Source organism: Hemiscyllium ocellatum, chromosome 28 (assembly GCF_020745735.1).
Source record: "Hemiscyllium ocellatum isolate sHemOce1 chromosome 28, sHemOce1.pat.X.cur, whole genome shotgun sequence".
Taxonomy (NCBI): Eukaryota; Metazoa; Chordata; class Chondrichthyes; order Orectolobiformes; family Hemiscylliidae; genus Hemiscyllium; species Hemiscyllium ocellatum.
Genome location: NC_083428.1, coordinates 1760097 through 1787935, shown reverse-complemented (window position 1 = coordinate 1787935; position 27839 = coordinate 1760097). Strand labels below are relative to the sequence as shown.

At 44.4% G+C, this 27839-nt stretch overlaps 1 protein-coding gene across 2 annotated transcripts; it reads right to left on the bottom strand.

Annotated features, from left to right (window-relative positions):
- On the bottom strand, positions 1–27224 carry lsm4 (LSM4 homolog, U6 small nuclear RNA and mRNA degradation associated). 2 transcript variants are annotated; one of them, XM_060846212.1, is made up of 5 exons: positions 27079–27224; positions 13262–13303; positions 4090–4188; positions 1356–1548; positions 1–258 (listed from the first exon to the last, which is right to left on the bottom strand). In XM_060846212.1, the coding sequence occupies exons 1-5, from the start codon at positions 27079–27081 to the stop codon at positions 167–169; spliced, it is 429 nt and encodes a 142-aa protein (XP_060702195.1). In that variant the 5' UTR covers positions 27082–27224; the 3' UTR covers positions 1–166. The 2 variants fall into 2 exon arrangements, with proteins under 2 accessions (XP_060702195.1, XP_060702197.1); XM_060846214.1 differs by lacking the exon at positions 13262–13303.
- Positions 27225–27839: the final 615 nt, after the last annotated feature.

The window sequence follows — 27839 nt, the reverse complement described above, 5'->3', positions numbered from 1 at the left end:
TCAAATGACTTTTTTTTTATTTCCCTCCGACAAAATCTATTTATATTTTACAAAACATCTAATTAAACACAACCTGTACAGAAAACAAACAGTCGGAATCTGACACACACACGCATAAACAGACAGTCGGAATCTGACACACGCATAAACAAACACACAATTCCTTTCATGGTTTCTTCATTCCTGATAACTTTCCTGGTTTCTTCTCTTGTCCTCGGTTTACTCCGGCCACTCCACGTCCACGCCCACCAAACACACCTAGCAACATGAAACAGCACCAGGTTATACTGACCCTTCAGCACTGCTGAAACCTCACTATCTGAAATCATTACTGTTTTGCTGCTCAGTGAAGCCATGCCTTTGTCCAGGGGGGTCGAGAGTGCTGACTGTTCTGTGAACAGTTGAATTGAAGGGTCTGTTTCTGTGCTGTATGACTCGAAGACTGAGCACTGAGCTTTACCTCCATGCATTTACCTAACTTGAGTTAGGAGCTTGTGTTTAAAAACTCACCCCAAACACACTAGGCCATTACCTCAGTGGACACAGCCAGTGCTGCGAGATCTCAAACTCTTGGAAGGAAGGGGGTGATGCTCTTGCTTTGGCATCGAGGGTCAGTATCTAGTCCTGAACCACTATCACAAATGAAGTCTAGGAGAAAGTGAGGATTGCAGATGCTGGAGATCAGAGCTGAAAATGTGTTGCTGGAAAAGCGCAGCAGGTCAGGCAGCATCCAAGGAGCAGAAGAGTCAACATTTCGGGCATAAGCATTCCTGAAGAAGGGCTCATGCCCAAAACGTCGATTCTCCTGCTCCTTGGATGCTGCCTGACCTGCTGCGCTTCACAAATGGAGTCTGATCATTTACCATATGACTGAGAAAACTGGCCTTCAGTAAACCGCTGTTGCATTTCCTACAACAGTTACTGCAATATAAAAACAAACAGCCAGAAGTTGTGGAAGGACTATCAAAATGCAATCTTTTTATCCAGACAATTAATAGGGATTTAGGAGCAGGCACCCTCTACCTCTACAGATTCAGGGGCAGGGACACCAGCAAATATGCAGCCCTCGGATGTACACCAACACCTTGAATGTAGGACCTTGTGTTGACATAAGGACAAGGCAAGGCCTCACTCCAACCAGGGAGATTCATGTCGACACTTTCAGATTCTGCCGTTGGCACAATCAAGATGGTATGTTCACAGAGAGGAGACAGGGAACAAAGGATTCACTGTACAACATGCATCCTGCTCAAACATCAGGCTGCAAGCTGGCTAAGTGCACACATCAGAAAGTTCCCCTCCACCTCAAACAGTTGCCTACCCGAGTCACAAGACTATCCAGAGCTAAGCATTACCTCTGCCAGCTGCGCCACCTGCACCCCGGCCTTTTTGTTGTTGCTGTTGCTTCTGTTGCTGAATGCCACGTCCTCGGCCCTTCGACAGTACCTCCTCTTTCACCATGTCGATGATTTCATCTGGGATACGGAGATACTTGATGGTGCTGCCACGAATGTAACATTCCGGCATCTTCCAGAACTTATCCCCGTCCTATGAAGCAAGCAAACAAATGAGGCAGACACCTCCAGTATAAACAATCCACTCGATTGAAGGCTGCTGGCAGCGAGCTGGGTTGGCAACCTCCAACAGTGGTACAATATTTGGCAAAACCTCACAGACTAGACCGAATTCTAACAAGAAGCCACATCAAAGCAGCCAAACCAGTTACTAATGCAGGAAGAAAAAAAATTAACACAGGTCATTAACAAATTGCAATTCATTACTTGCCTAGAGATCTTAAATCATCCCACTTAAAATGTTTCCACATCAACAATACTCAAAATACTGCAGTATTAAACAGCAACAGACATATCCCCACTAATATTGGACCCCAGTGTTATACAGCGACAGCAGTACTGAACCTGTATTTAGTGACAGACCGGAGCTGGTAAGGGGCGATTACTACTCCAGCACTGGATATCAGTGCAGACTCACTGGAATCAATGAAACCAAAGGTTCCTTTGTCAGAGCAGCCTCTGCTGCCACCCAGTGGTGAGTTTGCCCAGCCAGAGGCTTTTGGAGTTGCTCTTGTTCATCGGTCGTCATGTCTCAATAGCCAGGCAGCAGGCTTTGTTTTCTCTTGGACAAGGAGAAAACAATTCTAGGTACCAGCACCTCTCACACACTTCACCACAGTGCCCTTACTTCACAATCTATACAAGTCACTGGCCCTTCCAGTTGTTTTAGTAGCCAACCGGATAGAAATCCTTCCCACTCAACTCTTGCAAATTTTGCAACCTCAGTGTGTTTATGGATCAGCTGGTCATGCCACAAGATGTTACTGCCTGCACAGTTTCACTTGTCAAATGTTTGTCACCCTTCACCTGTGTGGTATGCTGAAAATCAAGCCCTATTGAGATTCCCAGAATCATCACAAAAATTTAAAGATTTTGAATAGTATGCAGAACTCTCCAATTTACAGTCTTTTACACTCAGACTGGCAGAAAATACAGACCAGGTTTCTATACTTAAGGTAAAATTGCTATTTAGTACAAACTAATAGATTCTAACTACAGATAAACAATAAACCATCAATATTTAGCTCTACTAGTTAAAAGTGTAACCCCCTTATGAATTCCCTCTGACACATACACACAAACAGACACAGGATGGGGAAACAAATGGGCGGGATGGACAATGGGGAAGACTGGGACGTCGGTTCAGTACTCCGTCTACAAGGTTTGCTGAAATGAATCTTTTGCTGATCAAACACTGTTTATCGATCTTCCTTCTCCAGATACTTTCACCAGTTCACAGGAAGCACAGATGGCTGGCTCACACTTACACAGGTCTCTAACATATTAATTAATAAGTCACAGTTTACAGCAAGATAAAGAACAGATCTCACTTGTTTCAGAAAATGGTGCTAAGACAGGTCATCTATGATCTAACTGAATGGTGGAGCAGACTCGAGGGGGCCAAATGGTCTCGTCTTGCTCCCATTTATAGTGAGAGGCAGGCTCAGGGGGAACGTGCAGGCTCAGGGGGAACGTGCAGGCTCAGGGGGAACGTGCAGGCTCAGGGGGATACAGATGAGGAACAGAACAGATTGGATTAAGTCAATGCCAGCTCCCTGTAGAGCAATGGGCCAAATGGCGGTCCTCTGAACTGTAAAGTCTCCAATGTTGACGTGAGGTGTTGCTACATTAACAATCCCTTCACTGTAAAATAATTCATTATGCTTGATTTATAAAATGCCTTGAATCAAACTTGTTGACATTCACATTTACGCTGTTAAGTTCCCCAAGACATGCTGGCAAGACATTGTTCACAGGAATTGTTTTCTCTCACGCTTTCCTTTCAACAAAGGGACAGGAGAAGACCATTCTGCCAGTCCCTTGAGGTTTTTTTTACCAATTAGATCTTGTTTGACCTGTATTTAAGTCCATATATCCATCTTGGTTCAATATCACTTGATGTTTTTAAAACAACTGTTCATGTTAGTTTTGACATTTTAATTTGTGCCTAGTTTTGAAGTTTTAGCCCAGGAGGATTCTGCATTTCTATTCTCCACTGTGCAACTCTGTCATATAACCTCTCCTCTCTCTGTCACAATGTCTCCTTAAAGACAAAGTTTAAAGTCACACAACACCGGGTTATACTCCAACAGGTTTAACTGGAAGCACTAGCTTTCAGAGCGACGCTCCTTCATCAGGTGGTAGTGGAGGGCTCAATCCTAACACACAGAATTTATTGCAAAAATTTACAATGTGATGTAACTGAAATTATACATTATAAAATTTTTCAATGTATAATTTCAGTTACATCACATTGTAAATTTTTGCTATAAAATCTGTGTGTTAGGATTGTGCCCTCCACTATCACCTGATGAAGGAGCGTCACTCCGAAAGCTAGTGTGCTTCCAATTAAACCTGTTGGACTATAACCTGGTGTTGTGTGACTTTAAACTTTGCCCACCCCAGTCCAACACCGGCATCTCCAAATTATCCTGAAAAACAAGTACTTATAATCAGCTTGTCACTGCTTTGCACGTTTTAGTAGTTCATTGTTACTCCAAAGAATGACACATACCCTAGATGTACAAATGACCTCTCGCAGGTTGATATTCATCCAGTTGTCACAGCTGACCAGATGACCATTGTATGTTTCTCCGTTCTTCAGCTCCACCAGCTGCAAACACAAACAGGTTTAATTAAACGGAGAGAACTTCTCAGAATATTGATTGCAACATTAGAATCTTGCTGATAAGAGGAATCGATTCTACCGCCCAGTTATTTAGAAACAAATCAGTTAATTTTACATGGAGAGGGATTCCAATCAGAGAAGTTCAGACAAATTCCATCCCTGGACTGACTCAGCCAATTGGTGAGGTCCATCCTCTATCTGGGGGCTTGGGGACAGTGGTATTTGAAATGTACCAGGAAGCAGAGATTATACTGTTCAGGGTACTTATAAGGCAGGCATGTTTGAGATAAACTTGCTGGAGATTTTTGACAGTGTAACTTGTAGCACAGAATGGATGAAGAGTGGAACTGGAAAAAGCAATGCAGGTCAAACAGCAGACATCCTGATGAAAGGTTCTTATTGGAAACGTCGATTCCCTTCTCCTCTGATGCTGCTTGAGCTGCTGTGCTTTTTCCAGCTCCAATCTGATTCTCCAGCATCTGCGGTCCTCATTTACTCCAACTTGTAGCATCGTCAAAGGACAACTAGTGGATCTCATGTATTTCATGTTTTCAGGTAACACTTGATCAGGTCTCACACAGATTAGTAAACGCAGTGCATGGAACGAGAGAAACAATATAAGACATAACAGCAGAAGGCAGCACTTCAGCCCACTGAGTCTGCTCTGCCTTTAGTGAGATTGTGGCTGATCCTCAATTCCATTTTCTCACCTTTTCCCCATCACCTTAGGTTCCTTTAGTGATTAAAAATCTATTTCGCAGCTATGAATATACTTAATGAACCAGCCTCTACAGCTCTCTGTGGTGAAGAATTCCATGGAGCTTTTAAAATGTGTGATTACATCCCGAACACATTAAGTGCTGTTTCTAAAACACAATTTTTTACAACATGGGATTGCACAAGAACACAACCTTCAGGTTATAGAAGAACGACCTGTAACTCTCCTAATCTCGGTTTTGAATGGGCGACCCCTTATTTTGAGATATGCCCTCTCGTCTCTCATAAGCAGAAACAACCATCCGCATCTGCCCTGAAAAGTTCCTCAAAAACCATGAGTGCTTCAAATAGGTCACCTATCATTCTTCTCAATCCCCAATGAGTGCAAAAAAGTACTCGCTTGTAAGAAGACCAACATTAACCTGGGAAACGTTCTGCGGACTACCTCCAACCCCAGGAGAGATCAAAACCTTTCACACTGTACCAGCTATGGTCTGACTAGTAGAAAGTGAGGACTGGCGTCTGTGTGTGTTTCTGTCTGTGTGTGCCGTGAGGGACTCACTGAGATCCTTGTGGAGGGAGGAGGAGTGCCTCATATAGTTTTAGCAAAACTTCCCTACTTTTAAAACTCATTCCCTTTGAATGAAAGGTTAACATTCTAGTTGCCTTCCTTATTACCTGCTAATCTTGAATGAACTAACTTTTTGAGATTCATACAGGAGAACCTCAAAACCTGTGTGCTGTAGCTTTCTGCAGTCTTTCCCATTTAAATAATAATGTCTTCTACTCTTTCCACTGAAGTACATAACCTCATATTTTATCCCATATTATATTCCATCTGCCAAGTTTTTGCCCACTCAAATTTGTCTACATCGCAATGCAGACCCTTTGTGTCACTCTCGCTTCAGACTTTCACCCTTTTTATATGATTCACAAACTTGGCGATAGCACGTTCATTTTCCTCTTAAAATATCTTGTGAATAATTGCAGCCCCAGTACTGATCGATGTGGCACTCCACTAGTTCTAGGCTGCCATCCTGAAAATTTCCCCTAAATCCCAATGTCTTCCCAGTATTGTTAGCCAATTCTTCATCCATATTAATACCTATCGCCAACACCATGAGCTCTTATCTTACTAAGTAGCCTTATGCATGCACCTTGTCAAATACTTTTACCTTTTGGAAATTCAAATATAATATCTATACAGGTTGCTGACTCTGCTTGATTATATCACGTCTTTCTAAATGCTCTGTCATTTCATCCTTTATAACAGACCCTAATATTTCCTGATGACAGATGTTAAGCTAATTGGCCTAGAGATACCAGTTTCTTGTCTCCTTTCCTTGATGAATAAGAGTGCGACATTGGTAATCTTCCAGCGCTCTGGAAGTCTTCCAGGAGTTAAGGATTCCTAAAAGATTACTACCCCTTTTCTTTCATTTCACTGATGGAATGTGGGCATCTATGGCTGACTGGCCATCATTTACTCATCATCTCTAACTGCCCTTGAGGAGGTGGTGGTGAGCTGCCTTCTTGAACCACTCTAGTCCATGTGCTGTAGGTTGGCTCACAATGCTGTTAGGGAGGCAATTCAAGGGTTTTGATCAAGCAATAGTGAAGGAACGGCAATATATTTCCAAGTCAGAGTGGCTTGTAGAGAAGCTTATAGGGGGTGGTGTTCTATGTATTTGCTATCCTTGTCCTTCTAGATGGAACTGCTCATGGGTTTGGAAGCTGCTGTCGAAGGATATTTGGATTGGTGGTGTACCTGCTATTTCTGTAACTATTTATTTTAAAATTCTAGGATGTAACATAAAAAGAGCCCAAATCCTTAGCAGTTTCCCTAGTACTTTTCTTATGGTGGCAGTTCTTGTGTTTGTTTCCTCTACTCTTCAACACCACTCCCACCGCCCACCTTTTACCCCATTTATTATTTAATATTTTTGGAATGCTATTAGTGTTCATTAGAGCGAAGATCGATGCAAATTATTTGTTCAACTCCACTCTTACGTACTGAATCAAACTCCCTCAAAACATTGAGAAGCTAGTCAAGACCCTAACCTTTTCTTATTTTAAAGGTCAATGGAAGATGTTGCATTCCTGATATAATTTGATCGTTCAAACTACCAGATTTACAGCAAATACACACTATTCATCCACTATGGTTAAAACACAAAAAAGGAAGGAATTGGTTTAACTTAACTCTGTTGGAAAAATTAAAAGAATAATAGATACATAACTACGACTATTTAACTGTTCCAATATAGCAACATCTTATAAATACCCCCTGGGTAAAAGGTAAATTCAGGCACAGATCGTCTCACATGGAATTCCCATAGCAGGCAGTTTATGGCTGTAACTGAGAGGGGGAAAAAAATTAGCTTCCATCTCTTGAAGATACCAATAGCAAATATTGAAATCTAAGTCCCTCAGTTCTAAGACTACTTTGACAGTATTAGGCAAGAACTTTCAAAAGCTGATTGGAGGCAGATGTTCGCAAGTAAAGGAACAGCCAGAAAATGGGAAGCCTTCAGGAATCAGATAACAAGAATCCAGAGAAAGTATATTCCTGTCAGGGTGAAAGGAAAAGGTGGTAGGTATAGGGAATGCTGGATGACTAAAGAAATTGAGGGTTTGGTTAAGAAAAAGAAGGAACCATATGTCAGGTATAGACAGGAGAGATCGAGTGAATCCTTAGAAGAGTATAAAGGCAGTAGGAGTATACTTAAGAGGGAAATCAGGAGGGCAAAAAGGAGACATGAGATCGCTTTGGCAAATTGAGTTAAGGAGAATCCAAAGGGTTTTCACAAATACATTAAGGACAAAAGGGTAACTAGGGAGAGAATAGGGCCCCTCAAAGACCAGCAAGGCGGCCTTTGTGTGGAGCCACAGAAAATGGGGGAGATACTAAATTAGTATTTTGCATCAAAAGGATATGGAAGACATAGACCGTAAGGAAATAGATAGTGACACCTTGCAAAATGTCCATATTACAGAGGAGGAAGTGCTGGATCTCTTGAAACGCATAAAGGTGGATAAATCCCCAGGACCTGATCAGATAGGTGTACCCCAGAACTCTGTGGGAAGCTAGAGAAGTGATTGCTGGGCCTCTTACTGAGATACTTGTATCATCGATAGTCACAGGTGCCGGCAGTCTGGAGGTTGGCTAATGTGGTGCCACTGTTTAAGAAGGGTGGTAAAGACAAGCCAGGGAACTATAGACCGGTGAGCCTGACGTTGGTGGTGGACAAGTTGTTGGAGGGAATCCGGAGGGACAGGATGTACATGTGTTTGGAAAGGCAAGGACTGATTAGGGATAGTCAACATGGTTTTGTACATGGGAAATCATGTCTCACAAACTTGATTGAGTTTTTTGAAGAAGTAACAAAGAGATTCTGATGCGTGGACAGGTTGGACCAAAGGGTCTGTTTCCATGCTGTACATCTCTATGACTGATGAGGGCAGAGCGGTAAACGTGATCTATATGGACTTCAGTAAGGCGTTCGAATAGGTTTCCCATGGGAGACTGGTTAGCAAGGTTAGATCTCACGGAATACAGGGAGAACTAGCCATAGAGGGTGGAGGTGGAGGGTTGTTTTTCAGACTGGAGGCTTGGGACCAATGGAGTGCCACAAGGATCAGTACTGAGTCCACTACTTTTTGTCATTTACATAGATGATTTGGATGTGAGCATAAGAGGTAGATAACACCAAAATTGGAGGTGTAGTGGATAGCGAAGAAGGTTACCTCAGATTACAACAGGACCTTGACCAGATGGGCCAAATTGCCGAGAAGTGGTAAATGGAGTCTAATTCAGATAAATGCAAGGTGCTGCATTTTGGGAAAGCAAATCTTAGCAGGACTTATACACTTAATGGCAAGGTCCTAGGGAGTGTTGCTGAACAAAGAGACCTTGAAGTGCAGGTTCATAGCTCCTTGAAAGTGGAGTCGCAGGTAGATAGGATAGTGAAGAAGGCGTTTGGTATGCTTTCCTTTATTGGTCAGAGTATTGAGTACAGGAGTTGGGAGGTCATGCTGCAGCTGGGCAGGACATTGGTTAGGCCACTGTTGGAATATTGCGTGCAATTCTGGTCTCCTTCCTATGGGAAAGATGTTGTGAAACTTGAAAGGGTTCAAAAAAGATTTACAAGGATGTTGCCAGGATTGAAGGATCTGAGCTACAGGGAGAGGCTGAACAGGCTGGGGCTGTTTTCCCTGGAGCGTCGGACGCGGAAGGGTAACCTTATAGAGATTTACAAAATTATGAGGGGCATGGATAGGATAAATAGACAAAGTCTTTTTCCTGGGGTGGGGGAGTCCAGAACTAGAGGGCATAGGTTTAGGGTGAGAGGGGAAAGATATAAAAGAGAACTAAGAGGCAACTTTTTCTGGCAGAGGGTAGTACGTGTGTAGAATGAACTGCCAGAGAGTGGTGGAGGCTGGTACAATTGTAACATATAAGAGGCATTTGGATGGGTATGTGGATAGGAAGGATTTGGAGGGATATGGGCCGGGTGCTGGCAGGTGGGACTTGACTGGGTTGGGATATCTGGTCGGCATGGACGGGTTGGACCATGCTGTACAGCTCTATGACCCTATTCCTGGCTCTATGGGAGCTCAACCGCTCCCAGTCAGGCCATTTCCTCTGTTCTCACTTTTAAAAAAAACCCCAAGGCTTCATCAGCTGTTTATTTTCTGACAGGCTACTCAGCGTGTCTCGTTCAATCGCTTTTTAAAAAATCAAGACAAAATAACCTCAAAGCCACGGCATTGTCACAGCTGCCATTTCCTAGCTCCCCATTATTGTTTTTCTAACCTTATTCTCTAAGGGGCCTATGTTCACTTTGACTTCTTTCTTGCTTTTTATATGTTTAAAGATACTCTTACCAAACACTTCTATATTACTTGCTATTTTGTCCTCAGTTTATTTTTAACCTCTCCACTATTTTTCTCATCGACTTTTGTTGGCTTGTAAAATTTGCACAATCCTCTGATTTACCATTAATCTTTGCCACATTGTATAATTTTATTCCTTTATTAACCATGGTTGGGATATCCCCTTCCTAGAATCCTCCTCCTTTACTGGTAAGCATCTTTGCTGAGAGTCAGGAACTATTTTCTTAGTCTCAACGTCATTGTTCTTCAAACACCTTTGCTGCTAAACTCGTTTCCTTGTCCAATCCAGCCAACTCTGCCCTATTCCCGATGCAATTACCCTGAAGTTCAGCACAGTCATAGCTGATGAAAATTTCTTACACTTGTTATGAAGATGCGGGTGTACTGTACCTTTAAGAGTAGTAAAAGCTGGTAGAGCTACCTGCCATCACAAGTGTTCTCAATGAGGTAACAATGTAACATTTAGTTGAAAGCTAAATTAGCTGGTTGCCTGGAAATTACAAAATAGATTTGAATTAGGCCAATCAATTTAAATTACCTAACTCCAATCCAGTTTGAACTGAGTATACTGACAATCTTAAAAGTATAACAACACGACGGCTGGAGGAAGAGCGCCTCATCTTCCGCCTGGGAACCCTCCAACCACAGGGAATGAATTCAGATTTCTCCAGTTTCCTCATTTCCCCTCCCCCCACCTTGTCTCAGTCGATTCCCTCGAACTCAGCACCGCCCTCCTAGCCTGCAATCTTCTTCCTGACCTCTCCGCCCCCACCCCACTTCGGCCTATCACCCTCACCCTGACCTCCTTCCACCTATCACATCTCCATCGCCCCTCCCCCAAGTCCCTCCTCCCTACCTTTTATCTTAGCCTGCTGGACACACTTTCCTCATTCCTGAAGAAGGGCTCATGCCCAAAACGTCGAATTTCCTGTTCCTTGGATGCTGCCTGACCTGCTGCGCTTTAACCGGCAACACATTTTCAGCTCTGACAATCTTAAAAGCCAAATGACACAATCTGATGCTTCAGGGGTATAAGACCAGGGAAAATTGAACAAATGAGAGAACTGCCAAGCTACCAGCATGTAAAAAGACCAACCGAAAAACAGCTCTATTAAACTAACTGTTATCAGTCAGTAACCTGTGAATGCAGAATCCCCAAGAAGAAGAAAAGTCAAAATGAGAGAAAACGAAAGCTGCCTGGATTTGAGATAAGAAGTTTTGTTTGGTAAATCGTAATCAAGAGTTTTATCAGACTAGGTAAAAGGTAGGTTAGAGGAAAGAATGGTAAATAGTGGTTAGTTAAGAAATAATGTTGTTAATTTTTACTTTAACTAGTTCTTGGCCGATCAAATTTTTACAGATTACTGCACGGGATAAATCTTTTCTGTGTTGCTGGTTTTAAATTAAGCAGGTGAGTTTAACCCATGTTGTGACACACTCAAACCAAATGCTTTATGATCACTGTTCCAGAAAGTATCTTTTATTCTCAGTTAATTTACCAAACTTGCTTCAATACACATGACCAGATCCAGAGGAACCTGATCCCTGATACTTTCCTCAAAGAATTTCCTGGTGAATCCAATCTCAAATATATTATGAAACTTTTGTTGCCACCTTTCAAACTTCATTCTCCCAATTTACATGAAGCTTAAAGTCACCCAAAATTTAATGTACTATCCTTTTAACATGGCTTCACTATCTCAGAATTGGTGAACTGACAGAAGGCAGAGCATAGCAACAAATGAATCATTCTCAGAATGGGAAGCTGTTGTTACTGTGCTAAGACCATAACTCTTCATAATCTAAACAAATAATTTGCATGTCAGAACCAGATGTAATATTTCCAAATTTGCTGGTGATACCAAGCTGGGTGGAAATGCAAATTACGAGGAGGGTACGGGGTGGGGTTAAGACGACTTGGACAGGCTACATGAATAGGGTGGAACATAGCAGATGGAATGGAATGTTCATTGTAATGTCATTGGAGTGAAGAACGATGAGATGACTTGACAGGTGTACAAGATGATGAGAGGCGGAGATAGAGTGAATATTCAGAGACTTTTTCCCAGGGCAGATATGACTATCACGAGGGGGCATATCTTGATGTGAGTGGAAGAAGATTTAGAGATGTCAGAGGTAGGTTCTTTATACAGAATGTGGTGGGTACGTGGAATGCACTGCCAGCAGTGGTAGGAGAGTCAGATACATTAGGGACATTTAAATGACTCTTGGAGAGGCACATGGTATACTGGTGAAACCGAGCAAAGGCTACAGCAACGGATAAATGGGCACCACAGAAGAATCAACAGACAGGAGGGATCCCCCCCCAGTTGGGGAACACTACAGCGGTCCAGGATATTCGACCTCGAACCTGCGGGTGACCATCCTCCAAGGCGGACTTCAGGACAGACAGCAGCGAAAAGTGGCTAAGCAGAGGCTGATTGCTAAGTTCTGGACCCTCGAGGAGGGCCTTAACCAGGACCTTGGGTTCATGTCACATTACAGGTGACCACTATTGCACTACACACACACATATATATTATGTATATATACATACATACAAACTCTCTCTCTCACACTCAACTCCCCACCCCAGACAGATAGACACACGCACAAAAGAAACCCCACATACACATATATGTTTGTGGGGTGGATTTGTACTTGCAGAGTTACATTGTACTTTGCTCAAAAACTACATGAATCCATGTAAGACTATGTTAACTCACTTTTTAGATTAGAATCAATCTAAACACTATGGCACGGACAGGGAACACAGGGAGCTAACACCTTCAACATCTTATGTGGCTGACACCAATTGTTACAGTTAACCTGAGAATGTAACTTTTAAAAAGCGTTTTGTGATTTACACATGAAAGAAGTGAAACTATCATGGTCATTCTAACAGATGAGAGACTCTACAAACAATCAAGGTATTTTTCAATGTATAATTTCAGTTACATCACACTGTAAACTTTTGCTATAAATTCTGTGTCTTACAATTGTATCCTCCACAATCTCCTGAAGGAGCAGTGCTCCGAAAGCTACTGCTTCCAAATAAACCTGTTGGACTATAACCTGGTGTTGGGGGATTTGTAACTTTGTACAGCCTAGAGGAGATATTCAGCCATGATCTAGAATACTGGGGCAGGTTCAACAGTATACTCGTCGCAACCTTCAATAATATTAATGCCGGTGAGTAACACTCAGGTAGGGGCTGGGGATTAAGGCATTTCAGTACAAAAATTATTTGCCATGATTGCTAACTTACTCTTTAAAAATAACGAGTTGTCAAACACGGAGATTAAAAAAACCTGCCTGCTGGCTGAGGGAGTGATAAGTGTCCTCTTGAATCACTAAGGAGCTCAATATATCCTTGTGCCAAAATGAGAGCCCTGCCTGGACCAATCATCGCACAAAATGCAGACATTTTATCAGTCTCTCTTACCATTGGGTGATTCTGCGCTGTCTTAAGTAATGAGAGGGGCAGCTGAAATAAAGAAAAAACATTTGATTAAATCAGAGAAGTAAGTTTAATTTATCAAAACAATCATTGCCAATCAGAACTGACGCTCCCCTATCAGTCAAAGCTGAAATTCAGACAGATCAATCACCTCCAGATGCGAGCGTAAGAGATACAGTTAGTAAGTTTGCAGATGACAACAAAATTGGAGGTGTAGTGGACAGCGAAGAGGGTTACCTCAGATTACAACAGGATCTGGACCAGATGGGCCAATAGGCTGAGAAGTGGCAGATGGAGTTTAATTCAGATAAATGCGAGGTGCTGCATTTTGGGAAAACAAATCTTAGCAGGACTTATACACTTAATGGTAAGGTCCTAGGGAGTGTTGCTGAACGAAGATCTTGGAGTGCAGGTTCATAGCTCCTTGAAAGTGGAGTCACAGGTAGATAGGACAGTGAAGAAGGTGTTTGATATGCTTTCCTTTATTGGTTAGAGTTGAGTACAGGAGTTGGGAGGTCATGTTGTGGCTGTACAGGACATTGGTTAGGCCACTGTTGGAATATTGCGTGCAATTCTGGTCTCCTTCCTATTGGAAAGATGTTGTGAAACTTGACAGGATTCAGAAAAGATTTACAAAGATGTTGCCATGGTTGGAGGATCTGAGCTACAGGGAGAGGCTGAACAGGCTGGGGCTTTTTCAATAGACAACAGGTGCAGGAGTAGGCCATTCTGCCCTTCGAGCCTGCACCACCATTCAATATGATCATGGCCGATCATCTTTAAATCAGTATCCTGTTCCTGCCTTATCTCTATAACCCTTGATTCCATGATCCTTGAGAGCTCTATCCAACTCTTTCTTAAATGAATCCAGAGACTGGACCTCCACTGCCCTCTGGGGCAGAGCATTCCACACAGCCACCACTCTCTGGGTGAAGAAGTGTCTCCTCATCTCTGTCCTAAATGGTCTACCCCGTATTTTTAAGCTGTGTCCTCTGGTTCGGGACTCACCCATCAATGGAAACATGTTTCCTGCCTCCAGAGTGTCCAATCCTTTCATAATCTTATATGTCTCAATCAGATCCCCTCTCAGTCTTCTAAACTCAAGGGTATACAAGCCCAGTCACTCCAATCTTTCAGTGTATGGTAGTCCCTCCATTCCAGGAATTGACCTCATGAACGTACGCTGCACTCCCTCAATAGCCAGAATGTCTTTCCTCAAATTTGGAGACCAGAACTGCACACAGTACCCCAGGTGTGGTCTCACCAGGGCCCTGTACAGTTGCAGAAGAACCTCTTTGCTTCTATACTCAATCCCTCTTGTTATGAAGGCCAGCATGCTATTAGCCTTCTTCACTACCTGCTGTACCTGCATGCTTACCTTCATTGACTGGTGTACGAGAACACCCAGATCTCTTTGTACTGCCCCTTTACCTAAACTGATTCCGTTTAGGTAGTAATCTGCCTTCCTGTTCTTGCTATCAAAGTGGATAACCATACATTTATCCACATTAAACTGCATCTGACCACTCATCTAACCTGTCCAGGTCACCCTGTAATCTCCTAATATCATCCTCACATTTCACCCTGCCACCCAGCTTAGTATCATCAGCAAATTTGCTAATGTTATTACTAATACCATCTTCTATATCATTAACATATATTGTAAAAAGCTGCGGTCCCAGCACTGATCCCTGCGGTACCCAACTGGTCACTGCCTGCCATTCCGAAATGGAGCCGTTTATCACTACCCTTTGTTTCTTGTCAGCCAACTAATTTTCAATCCAAGTTAGTACTTTGCCCCCAATACCATGCACCCTAATTTTGCTCACTAACTTCCTATGTGGGACTTTATCAAAAGCTTTCTGAAAGTCCAGGTACACTACATCTACTGGATCTCCCTCGTCCATCTTCAGAGTTACATCCTCAAAAAATTCCAGAAGATTAGTCAAGCATGATTTCCCCTTCATAAATCCATGCTGACTCTGTCCTATCCTGTTACTACTTTTCAGATGTGACGTAATTTCATCCTTTATAATAGACTCCAGCATCTTTCCCACCACTGAGGTCAGACTAACTGGTCTATAATTTCCTGCTTTCTCTCTCCCACCTTTCTTGAAAAGTGGTACAGCATTAGCCACCCTCCAATTCGCAGGAACTGATCCCAAATCTATTGAACTCTGGAAGATAATCACCATCGCATCCACAATTTCTCGAACCACCTTCTTCAGTACCCTGGGATGTAGACCATCAGGCCCCCCGGGGACTTATCAACCTTCAGACCTAACAGTCTCTCCAATACCAATTCCTGGCAAATATAAATTCCCTTAAGTTCAGGTCCTTCAGCCACTGTTACCTCAGGGAGATTGCTTGTGTCTTCCCCAGTGAACACAGATCTGAAATACCAATTCAATCCTTCTGCCATTTCTTTGTTCCCTGTAATATATTCCCCTGTTTCTGTCTTCAAGGGCCCAATTTTAGTCTTAACCATTTTTTTGCCTTTCACATACCTAAAAAAAGCTTTTACTATCCTCCTTTATATTTTTGGTCAGTTTACCTTCGTACCTCATTTTTTCTCTGCGTATTTCCTTCTAAGTAATCCTCTGTTGTTCTTTAAAAACTTCCCAGTCCTCAGTTTTCCCACTTATCTTTGCTATGTTATACTTTTTCTCTTTTAACTTTATATGTTTCTTAACTTCCCTCATCAGCCACAGCCACCCATGCTGAGAGAGGGTTGCAAGCACAAGAAATGCAAACTTGTGCCCACACCTCCCCCCTCACTTCCCTCCAAGGCCCCAAGGGATCCTTCCATATCCATCACAAATTCACCTGCACCTCCACACACATCATTTACTGCATCCGCTGCACTCGATGTGGCCTCCTCTATATTGGGGAGACAGGCCACTTACTTGCGGAACGTTTCAGAGAACACTTCTGGGACACCTGGATCAACCAACCCAACCACCCTGTGGCTCAACACTTCAACTTCCCCTCCCACTCCATCAAGGACATGCAGGTCCTCGGACATCTCCATCGCCAGACCATAGCAACACGACGGCTGGAGGAAGAGCGCCTCATCTTCCGCCTAGGAACCCTCCAACTACATGGGCTGAACTCCAGTTTCCTCATTTCCCCTCCCCCCACCTTGTCTCAGTCAAATCCCTCGAACTCAGCACCGCCTTCCTAACCTGCAATCTTCTTCCTGACCTTTCCGCCCCCACCCCCACCCCCACTCCCACTCCAGCCGATCACCCTCACCTTGACCTCCTTCCACCTATCGCATTTGCAACGCATCGCCCCCAAGTCCCTCCTCCCCACCTTTTATCTTAGCCTGCTGGACACACTTTCCTCATTTCTGAAGAAGGGCTCATGCCCAAAACGTCGAATCTCCTGTTCCTTGGATGCTGCCTGACCTGCTGCGCTTTTCCAGCAACACATTTTCAGCCCTGTCCACTTGAAGCCACGTCTCAGTTATCCCCACTATATCGTATCTGCCAATTTCCAAAAGAGCCTCAAGCTCATCCATCTTATTAATAATGCTTCGTGCATTCATATATAGTATTTTTAATTTGTTACTACCCTCACCCTTCACATCAACTCCTATTTCACTCAACCTTACAACATGATCCTTTTTGAGTTTTCTGCCTCATTGATACAGTTGTCTTTCTTGACTTCCCTTGTTCTAACTTTCCCTTCAATTTCCTTCTTAAACATTCTGTTTGTCCCCTTCCCCCCCCGCAGTTTGTCCCCTTCCTGCACCAGTTCCCCAGCCACACGTTCAAATCCATTATCTCCCCGTTTCTGGCCTCACCAGCCCGAGGAACTGGAAGCAAACCGAAGATAACCACCCTGAACGTCCTGCTTTTCAGCCTTCTTCCTAGTTCTCCGAAGTCCTGCTGTAGTATGTTCCTCCTCTTCTTCCCGACATCATTTGTGCCAACATGTACCACCACCTCTGGCTCTTCACCTTCGTCCTTGAGGATTTCCTGCACTCCTGTCTGTGATGTCTTTCACCCTGGCACCAGGAAGGCAACACACCATCCTTAAGTCCCGCCTGCTGCCACAAAAACCCCGGTCAGTTCCTCTCACTCTGGAGTCCCCTATTACCACGGTTCTGTGCGATGTCCGACTCTTCCGCTCTGCCTCCACGCCAACTTTTGATTGACAGGCCTGGCCGCATTGGAGGAGGCTGAAGGGTGACCTTATAGAGGTTTACAAAAGTATGAGGGGCATGGATAGGATAAATAGACAAAGTCTTTTCCCTGGGGTGAGGGAGTCCAGAACTAGAGGGCATAGGTTTAGGGTGAGAGGGGAAAGATCTAAAAGAGACCTAAGGGGCAACTTTTTCACGCAGAGGGTAGTACGTGTATGGAATGAGCTGCCAGAGGATGTGGTGGAGGCTGGTACAATTGCAACATTTAAGAGGCACCTGGATGGGTATATGAATAGGAAGGGTTTGAAGGGATATGGGCCGGGTGCTGGCAGGTGAGACTAGGTTAGGTTGGGATATCTGGTCAGCATGGACGGGTTGGACCGAAGGGACTGTTTTCATGCTGTACATCTCTATGACTATGTACAGGGGTCTTGTTTTGATCGAGGATATTACAATCCCATAACAATTCATCAGCAATGTCACCATCCAGGATACACAGCTTTCATTCATGCTGATCACACTAACCCATCCAGTCTAATCCCTGCCCTGCAAACTTCCCCTGAGCCTTCAAACTTTGCTTACTTTACACAATACCTATTGCCACTCATTCTATGGTCTGCAATAGAGTATTTCACACGTTCTTACATAAATACCTGCCTGTCTGAAGTTACTCATGTGACTCAGCCAACATTGTCTATCTTATACGTTGCAGGCAAGGATGCCCGGAGGCATGGTACATTGGGGAAACCGAGCAAAGATTACGACAACGGATGAATGGGCACTGCACAACAATCAACAGACAGGAGGGTTCCCTCCCAGTTGGAGAACACTTCAGTGGTCCAGGACATTCAGCCTCGGACCTTCGGGTGACCATCCTCCAAGGTGGTCCTCAGGACAGGCAGCAGAGGAAAGTGGCCGAGCAGAGGCTGATAGTTAAGTTCGGTACCCATAGGGAGGGCCTCAACCGGGACCTTGGGTTCATGTCACATTTAAAGTCTGGTTGAAGATTTGTAGCTCGGGTGTCCGTTGTTGTGGTTCTGTTCGCCGAGCTGGAAGTTTTTGCTGCAAACATTTCGTTCCCTGGCTAGGGAACATCATCAGTGTTATTGGAGCCTCCTGTGAAGCGCTGCTTTGATGTTTCTTCCGGTATTTATAGTGGTTTGTTCTTGCCGCTTCCGGGTGTCAGTTTCAGCTGTAGTAGTTTGTATGTGGGGTCCAGGTCGATGTGTCTGTTGATGGATGTTCTTGCCGCTTCCGGGTGTCAGTTTCAGCTGTAGTGGTTTGTATACGGGGTGCAGGTCCATGTGTCTGTTAATGGAGTTTGTGGATGAATGCCATGCCTCTAGTCCATTAACAGACACATGGACCTGGACCCCATATACAAACCACTACAGCTGAAACTGACACCCAGAAGCGGCAAGAACATCCATCAACAGACACATCGACCTGGACCCCACGTACAAACTACTACAGCTGAAACTGACACCCGGAAGCGGCAAGAACAAACCACTATAAATACCGGAAGAAACATCAAAGCAGCGCTTCACAGGAGGCTCCAATAACACTGATGATGTTCCCTAGCCAGGGAACGAAACGTTTGCAGCAAAAACTTCCAGCTAGGCGAACACAATCATGTCACATTACAGGTGATCACCATTACACTCCACACACATCCACACACACACACAGACAAAGACCCACATGCACACATATATTTTGTGGGGTGAATTTGTACTTGCAGAGTTACATTGTATTTTGCTCAAAACTGCATACATTCATGTAGAACTCTGAGCTCAAAAACTGTATGAATTTATGTAAAACTCTGTTATCTCACTTTTTAGATTAGAATCAATCTAAACATCAGGTCATTGACAGAGAACACAGGGGGCTAACACCTTCAACATATTGTCTAGCTATCACTATTGTTAACAGCTAACCTGAGAATGCAACTTTAAAAAAAAGGTTTTGTGATTTACACATGAAAGAAGTGAAACTATCACTGTATTCTAACAGATGAAAAGCTTAACAGACAATCAATTTTTCAATGTATAATTTCAGTTACATCACACTGTAAATTTTTGCTATAAATTCTGTGTTACGATCAAGCCCTCCACAATCACCTGATGAAGGGGCGTCGCTCCGAAAGCTAGTGTGCTTCCAATTAAACCTGTTGGACTATAAGCTGGTGTTGTGTGATTTTTAACTTTGTACACACCAGTCCAACACCGGCATCTCCAAATCATGTCTGAAGTTAAGTTTGCTTAATCTCACTGTAGCATTGAAAACAATTGCTCATGGTTCCCTGATCATCAAATCTCATCAGCTTCAGCTGTCTGTAGTCTCTCCACCTTGCTAGCTCCAGTAGCTGTACCTTATGGCAGATTTCTCAATATAATTGTCATAACTTCTTTACTGATCACTGTCCATTGAGATCAGTACAGCAGTGATTCAAAATTTCTGTATTGTTCCTATGTAGAATGCACAGACAACACAGTCAATCAAGCAATGCACAGGATCACAGTAACCTGCTTGCTTCAATACTCAATGTTATAGACACAAAGCCAAGGATCAAGTGCTTTGTAAGGCCCTCTTGAGGCACAGAGGTAGTGTCCCTAACCATGAGTCCCGGGTTCATGTCCCACCTATTCCAGGAGGTGTGTAATAACATCTCTGAACAGGTTGATTAGAAAAATAAGCTAAGCTTCAAGTGCTTTAACTACTTGTCTCAGCTTGTCAAACAACTTTAAAGAGGTATATGGTTATCAACATGTTAATGTGAAGACAATACTGCTTCCACGACAGCACAGTTATTTCATAGCATTAATGACAGAAATCCCTGAATTGAAGCATATCTATTTACATCTCCAGACATATTCTTGATGGGTTGAAGCTGTTAGCCTCTTCAATCAGCTTCCAATGTAAAGATAACACAATCATTTGGAAATAAACTGCAAGAACTATATTTATTTAAACAGGACCCTCACATTTGGTCCCTGCCAATCTGTAAAAACATTGATTAAAGGGAAACAAATTTGTATTACAGATCAGAATAATACCAAATTTAAAAATCCCCCTACCTAACATTTTAAGATTCTTAAAACCAAAGTTTGTGAGAAGATTTGTAGTTCGGGTGCTCATTGTTGTGGTTCTGTTCGCCGAGCTGGGAATTTGTGTTGCAGACGTTTCGACCCCTGTCTAGGTGACATCCTCAGTGCTTGGGAGCCTCCTGTGAAGTGCTTCTGTGATCTTTCCTCCGCTATTTGTAGTGGTTTGAATCTGCCGCTTCCGTTTGTCAGTTCCAGCTGTCCGCTGCAGAGGTCGGTATATTGGGTCCAGGTCAATGTCCTTATTGATCGAATCTGTGGAGGAATGCCTTGACTCTAGGAATTCCCTGGCTGTTCTCTGTTTGGCTTGTCCTATAATAGTAGTGTTGTCCCAGTCGAATTCATGCTGCTTGTCATCTGCGTGTGTGGTTACTAATGATAGCTGGTCATGTCATTTCGTGGCTTCACAGGAGGTTCCCAAGCACTGAAGATGTCACCTAGACATGGGACGAAACGTCTGCAACACAAATTCCCAGCTCGGCAAACAGAACCACAACATTCTTAAAACCGTTTACACTCCCTGAAAACTTTTGAAAGTACAAACTGTATTTTGTAACCAACTGACATTAACCTAACCAATCCAACACACTAAAAGCAGACTGTACAGTTAGTGGGCTAGAACATGGAACATTACAGCGCAGTACAGGCCCTTCTGCCCTCGATGTTGCACTCACCTGTGAAACCAATCTGAAGCCCGTTTAACCTACACTATTCCATTATCATCCATATGTTTATCTAATGACCATTTAATTGCCCTTAAAGTTGGCGAGTCTACTACTGTTACATGCTGTACTACTACTTTGAGTAAAGAACCTACCTCTGACATCTGTCCTTTATCTAACATCAGTTTAAAGTTTGTCCCCTCGTGCTAGCTATCATCATCTACGGGAAAAAGGTTCTCTCATTGTCCACCCTATCTCATCCTCTGATCAGCTTTTATGACTCCATTAAGTTTCCTCTCAACCTTCTTCTCTCTCACAAAAACAGAGTTTCAAAACCTTCAGCCTTTCTTCATCAGGCCTTCCCTCCATACCAGGCAACATCCTGGTAAATCTCCTCCGCATCCTTTTCAATGCTTCAACATCCTTCATATAAAATGGCGACCAGAACAGTACACAATACTCCCAAGTGCAGCCGTACCAGAGTTTTGTACAGCTGCAGCATGACCTCACGGCTCCAAAACTCAATCCCTCTACCCATAAAAGCTAACACACCATTTGCCTTCTTAACAACCCTATCAACCTGGGTGGCAACTTTCAGGGATCTATGTACATGGACACCAAGAGCTCTCTGCTCATCTACACTACCAAGGATCTTACCATTAGCCTAGTACTCTGTATTTCTGTTACTCCTTCCAAAGTGAATCCCCTCACACTTTTCCACATTAAACTCCATTTGCCAGCACTCAGCCCAGCTCTGCAGCTGATCTATGTCCCTCTATAACCTACAACATCTTCCGAACTGTCCACCACTCCACCAACCTTAGTATCATCTGCAAATTTATTAACCCATGCTTCTACACCGTTGTCCAGGTCATTTATCAAAATGACAAACAGCAGTGGCCCCAAAACAGATCCCTGCAGTACACCACCAGTAACTGAACTCTCAAGATGAACATCTCCCATCAACCACTACCATCGTTGTCTTCTTACAACAAACCAATTTCTGCTCTGAAGCTATCAGTGGACAATATCCCTATTATAAATGGGAACATAGGACTAAAATAAAAGTAAAGACAAAAGGATTGAAGTGTGTTGGGAATTACAGCTACAATTATGACCACACTCTCCTCCAGAATCAAGACAGAAACAGGATCAATTGTGCAGGTCTCTAAGCGGAAAGTCCACCAGTAGCACTCAGACTATAAAAGGCACAGTACACTGGATGGCAGTCAAGGAGTTCCCTCCTATCCCCCCCACAACACAAGGAGGATGGGAGATTCTTCCCATGCTTATATTCCTGCTATGCATCAAAAGCATATAAGCATAGGGAAAGTGGAGCCTCTAATTTATTGATATTGAATGCTGGACCCTGAAGGGACTTTATTTTTCTAGCATTCAACCAGTTTAAAAGAAGTTCAACACTGATTCAAATGAAAGTGTGCTTTGGGGACCCAGATATCCATGTTTAGCTCATTGCCATAATTATGCATATCTCCTGGTGCTGATTTCACTAGGTACAGAGCCACAATAGTTATTCAAAAAAGAAAATACACGTTAAATGATAATAGGACCTTAACCAGATGGGCCAATGGGCCGAGAAGTGGCAGATAAATGCAAGGTGCTGCATTTTGAGAAAGCAAATCTTAGCAGGAGTTATACACCTAATGGTAAGATCCTAGGGAGTGTTGCTGAACAAAGAGACCTTGGACTGCAAGTTCATAGCTCCTTGAAAGTGGAGTCGCAGGTAGATAGAATAGTGAAGGCGGTGTTTGGTATATGCTTTTCTTTATTGGTCAGAGTATGGAGTACAGGAGTTGGGAGGTCATGTTGCAGCTGTACAGGACATTGGTTAGGCCATTATTGGAATATTGTGTGCAATTCTGGTCTCCTTCCTATCGGAACGATGTTGTGAAACTTGAAAGGGTTCAGAAAAGATTTACAAGGATGTTGCCAGGGTTGGAGGATTTGAGCTATAAGGAGAGGCTGAACAGACTGAGGCTGTTTTCCCTGGAGCATCGGAGGCTGAGGGGTGACCCTAGAGGTTTACAAAATTATGAGGGACATGGATAGGATAAATAGACAAAGTCTTTTCCCTGGGGTGGGGAGTCCAGAACTAGAGGGCATAAGCTTAGGGTGAGAGGGGAAAGATATAAAAGGGACCCAAGGGGCAACTTTTTCACACAGAGGGTGGTATATGGTGCTGGGGAGACCACATCTGGAGCACTGAGAGCAGTTTTGGTCCCCTTACTTAGGGAAAGATATCCCCATTTCATTGGAGGCAGTTCAGAGAAGGCTCATTAGGATGGTCCTTGGTATGGGAGGGGTTGTTACTTGATCAAAGATTAAACAGGTTGGGACTGACTGGAGTTTTGAAGAACGAGAGGTGATCTCATTGACACATAAAGATTCCTCAGAGGTTTGACAGAGTAAACACTGCATGGGAGAGTCTAGGACAAGATGGCAAAATCTCAGGACAAAGAGGTGTCAATATAAATCTGAGATGAGGAGAGGTTTATAAAATCATGAGGTTCATGGATAGGATAAATAGACAAATTCTCTTCCCAGGTGGGGGAGTCCAGAACTAGAGGGCATAGACTTAGGGTGAGAGGGTAAAGATATAAAAGTGATCTAAGCAGCAAGATTTTCACAAGAGGGTGGTACGTGTATGGAATGAGCTGCCAGAGGATGTGGTGGAGGCTGGTACAATTGCAACATTGAAAAGGCATTTGGATGGGTATATGAATAGGAAGGGTTTGGAGGGATATGGGCCGGGTGCTGGCAGGTGGGACTAGATTGGGTTGGAATATCTGGTCGGCATGGACGAGTTGGACCGAAGGATCTGTTTCCATGCTGTACATCTTTATGACTCTAATTTTCTCTTTCAATCATTCCCCTCGCAATCTACTGGGTATATCAGCATAACGCAGACCCACACACCACGTCACCTCCCATCCCACCAGCCTCAGCATTCTCACTGCTCCCATCCACTTTCCTGGCAGTATATTACTATAACACTCTGGCTCATTCTCTCTTCCCTCACCGTCCATTCTTTCCACCCAACTCCCACCAAACCCATATATCTCTGCTATACCATAGTTCAACGTCTCTTCCCCCCCCCCCCCACAGTATATAACATTAAACATCTTCTCCCCCTTCCCATGTTGCAGTATGTAACACAATAACTCATTCTCTAACCTCTCCCTGCAACATTTCTTTTTATTATTCACTCATGGGATGTGGATATCACTGGCTGGCCAGCATTTTTATTGTCTGCCCCCAGTTGCCCTCGAGAAGGCAGTAGTGAGCTGACTTCTTGAACCGCCGCAGTCCATATGCTACAGGTTGACCCACAATGCCATTATTGAGGGAATTGCAAGATTTTGACTCAGTGACAGTGAAGGAACGATAACATATTTCCAAGTCTGGACGGTGAGTGGCTTGCAGGGGAACTTGAAGGTGCTAATGTTCCCATGTACCAGCTGCCCTTGTCCTTCTGGATGGAACTGATCCTGGGTTGGAAGGTGCTGCCTGAGGAAATCTGGTGAATTTCTGCAATGCAACTTGTAGATAGTACACACTGCTGATACTGAGCATTGTTAGTGGAGGGAGTGGATGCTTGTGGATGGGGTGCCAATCAAGCAGACTGCTTTGTTCTGGATGGTGTTGTACTTGAGTGTTGTGGGAGCTGCACCCATCCAAGCGAGGAGTATTCCATCATGCTCCTGACTTGTGCCTCGTCGATAGTGGACAGGCTTGGGGGAAATCAGGTGGTCAGTTACTTATCACAGTATTCCGAGCCTTGACCACCTTTTGTAGCTACTGCACTTGCGTGTGAGTCTAGTTGAGTTTCTGGTTAATGATAATCCCAAGGATGTTAACAGTGGGGGTTCAGTGATGGCAACAAAGTATCAAGGGGCAATGGTTAACTGTCTCTTAGTGGAGATGTCCATTGCCTGGCATTTGTATGACACAAGCATTACTTGCCACTTGTCAGTTCAAGCCTGGGTATTGCCCAAATCTTGGTGCATTTGAACAAGGACAGCTTCAGTATCAGAGGAGTAGTAAATGGTGCCAAATCCTGTACAATTAATTGGCAAACATCCCTACTTCTGATGTTATTGACGAAACATTTGAAGATGGTTGTGCCTACGACACGAACCTGACGAATTCCTGCAGAGATGTTCTGGAGCTGGGATGATTGACTTCCAACAACCACAACCATCTTCCAATGTATCAGGTATGACTGCAAACAGTGGAGAGTTTGCCCTCTGACACCCATAGATACCAGTTTTGCTCAGGCTCCTTGAAGCCACACTTGATTGATTGCAACCTTCATGTCAAGCTCTGTCACTCTTACCTCCCCTCTGGAATTCAGCTCTTGTTCCATGTTTGAACCAAGGCTGTAATTAGGTCAGAAGCTGAGTGGCCCTGGCAGAACCCAAACTGGATGTCACTGAGCAGGTTATTGGTGAACATGTGCTATTTGAATGCACTGTTAATGACACCTTCTATTACTTTACTGATGACAGAGTATATTGATAGGGCAGTAATTGGCCAAGTTGGATTTGTCCTGCCTTTAAAGCACAGAGCATACCTGGGCAATTTTCCACATTGTCAGGTAGATGCTAGTTTCATAAACATTGCCAGTGAAAGAGCTTGGCTCAGGAAGCAGTTCGTTCTGGAGCTCCAGTCTTCCGTACTTTTGCTGGAATATTGTCAAAGCCTATTGCCTTCGCAGTATTCAGTGTCTCTAGCTGTTTCTGGAGAGCATGTGGAGGGAATCAAATTGGTTGAAGACTGGCATATGTGATACTGGAAACCACTGGAGGAGGCTGAGGTAGATCATCCATTGAATGTTTCAGCTTTACCTTTTGCACTGATATGTTGGGCTCTTCCATCAAAGATGATTGGGATATTTGTGGAGCCTCCTCTTCTAGTGAGTTGTTTAATTGTCTAATTCATGATTGGAATGCAACAGGTCTGCAGAGCTTAGATATGGATCTGTTGGTTGTGGAATTGTTTCCCTCTGTCTATCATTTGCTATATGTGCTGTTTTGGCATGCAAGTAGACCTGTTTGGTGGCTTCATCAGGGTGACCTCAGGCATACCTGGTGCTGCTTCTGACATGCCCTCCTGCACTCCCCACTGAACCACAATTGATGCCCTGGTGTGATGGTAATGGTTGAGTGGGGGATATGCTGGGTCATGAGATTGCAGATTGTGCTGGAGTACAATTCTACTGCTGTTGATGGACCACAACACCTCATGGATCTCCCGTGTTGAATTGCTGTAGTCAGTCCCGTTTAGCACAACATGATGGAGATTATCCTCAATGTGAAGGCTGGACTTTGTCTCCACAAGGACAGTATGGCAGTCTCCCTTACTGATACAGTTATGGACCGATGCATCTGCAGCTGGAAGATTGGTGACGATGAGGTCAGGTATGTTTTTACCTCTTTTGGTTCCCTCACCATCTGCTGAAGGCCCGGTCTAGCAGCGGTGTCCTTTAGGACCTTGACCAACGCCATCACAGTCACAGAGATGTACAGCACCAAAACAGGCCCTTCGGTCCAACGTGTCCATGCTGACCAGATATCCCAACCCAGTCCAGTCCAATGTAACGCTGCTGCCCAGCCACTCTTGATGATGAGCATTAAAATCCCCCACACAGGCCTTGCCATCCTCAGTGCTTCCTCCAAGTGTTCTTTAACACTAGCTGAGGGAGGGAGGGAGGTATATAACATTATAATAAACTCTCTGCCTCTCGCCCCCTGCTTTATAACCCAATAACTCACCATATACCGGTATATAGTAATACATGGACATTCATACTCTCTGCCCAAGGCACCCCCCCATCACCACAGCTCACACCCTGCCCGCACTCACCATTCTCTGTCTCTCTGGGTCAGGGTCAGGGTCTGGCTCGGGGTGTCTGTGTCTGTGTCTGTGAGGGTCACTGTCGGTCGGTGTCTCTCGCTGTTTCCCGCTCCCGCGATTGATGCTGAAACCAAACTTGCGGTGCCAACCTGAGCCCGTCCCTGGGCTGATGGACAAACAAACCCTCCAATCACCAGCCGCGCTCCCTGGCGCTGCCAATCGGAGCGAGCAGCAGGTTTGGTAGTCCACAACGATGCCGTACACTGGATTTGCCAGCGCTACAGATGTCGTAAAGTGAGGCCTACGCCAGGTGGAGCAGCCTGGGATTGAGCTGAGCCCCTGTCCCTGCAGCTTTGCCCCGTTCACGGGCGGTGGGATTCATTCTTACTTCTCTTTCCTGATTATTCTGGGACTTTGTTGTCCTTTTCCATGCCCAGTTCCTGGTGCTCACCCCGGGACCTATCACTCATCGCCCCCCATCCCCCCCTCCCCCCTCCTCTCCCCCCTCCTCTCCCCCCTCCTCTCCCCCCCCTCTCCCCCTCTCCCCTCCCCCCCCTCTCCCCCTCTCCCCCCCCCTCCTCCCCCCCCTCCTCCCCCCCTCTCCCCCCTCTCCCCCCCTCCCCTCCTCCCCCCCTTCTCCCCCTCCCCCCCTTCTCCCCCTCCCCCCCTTCTCCCCCTCCCCCTCCCCCCCTTCTCCCCCTCCCCCTCCCCCCCTTCTCCCCCTCCCCCTCCCCCCCTTCTCCCCCTCCCCTCCCCCTCCCCCTCCCCCC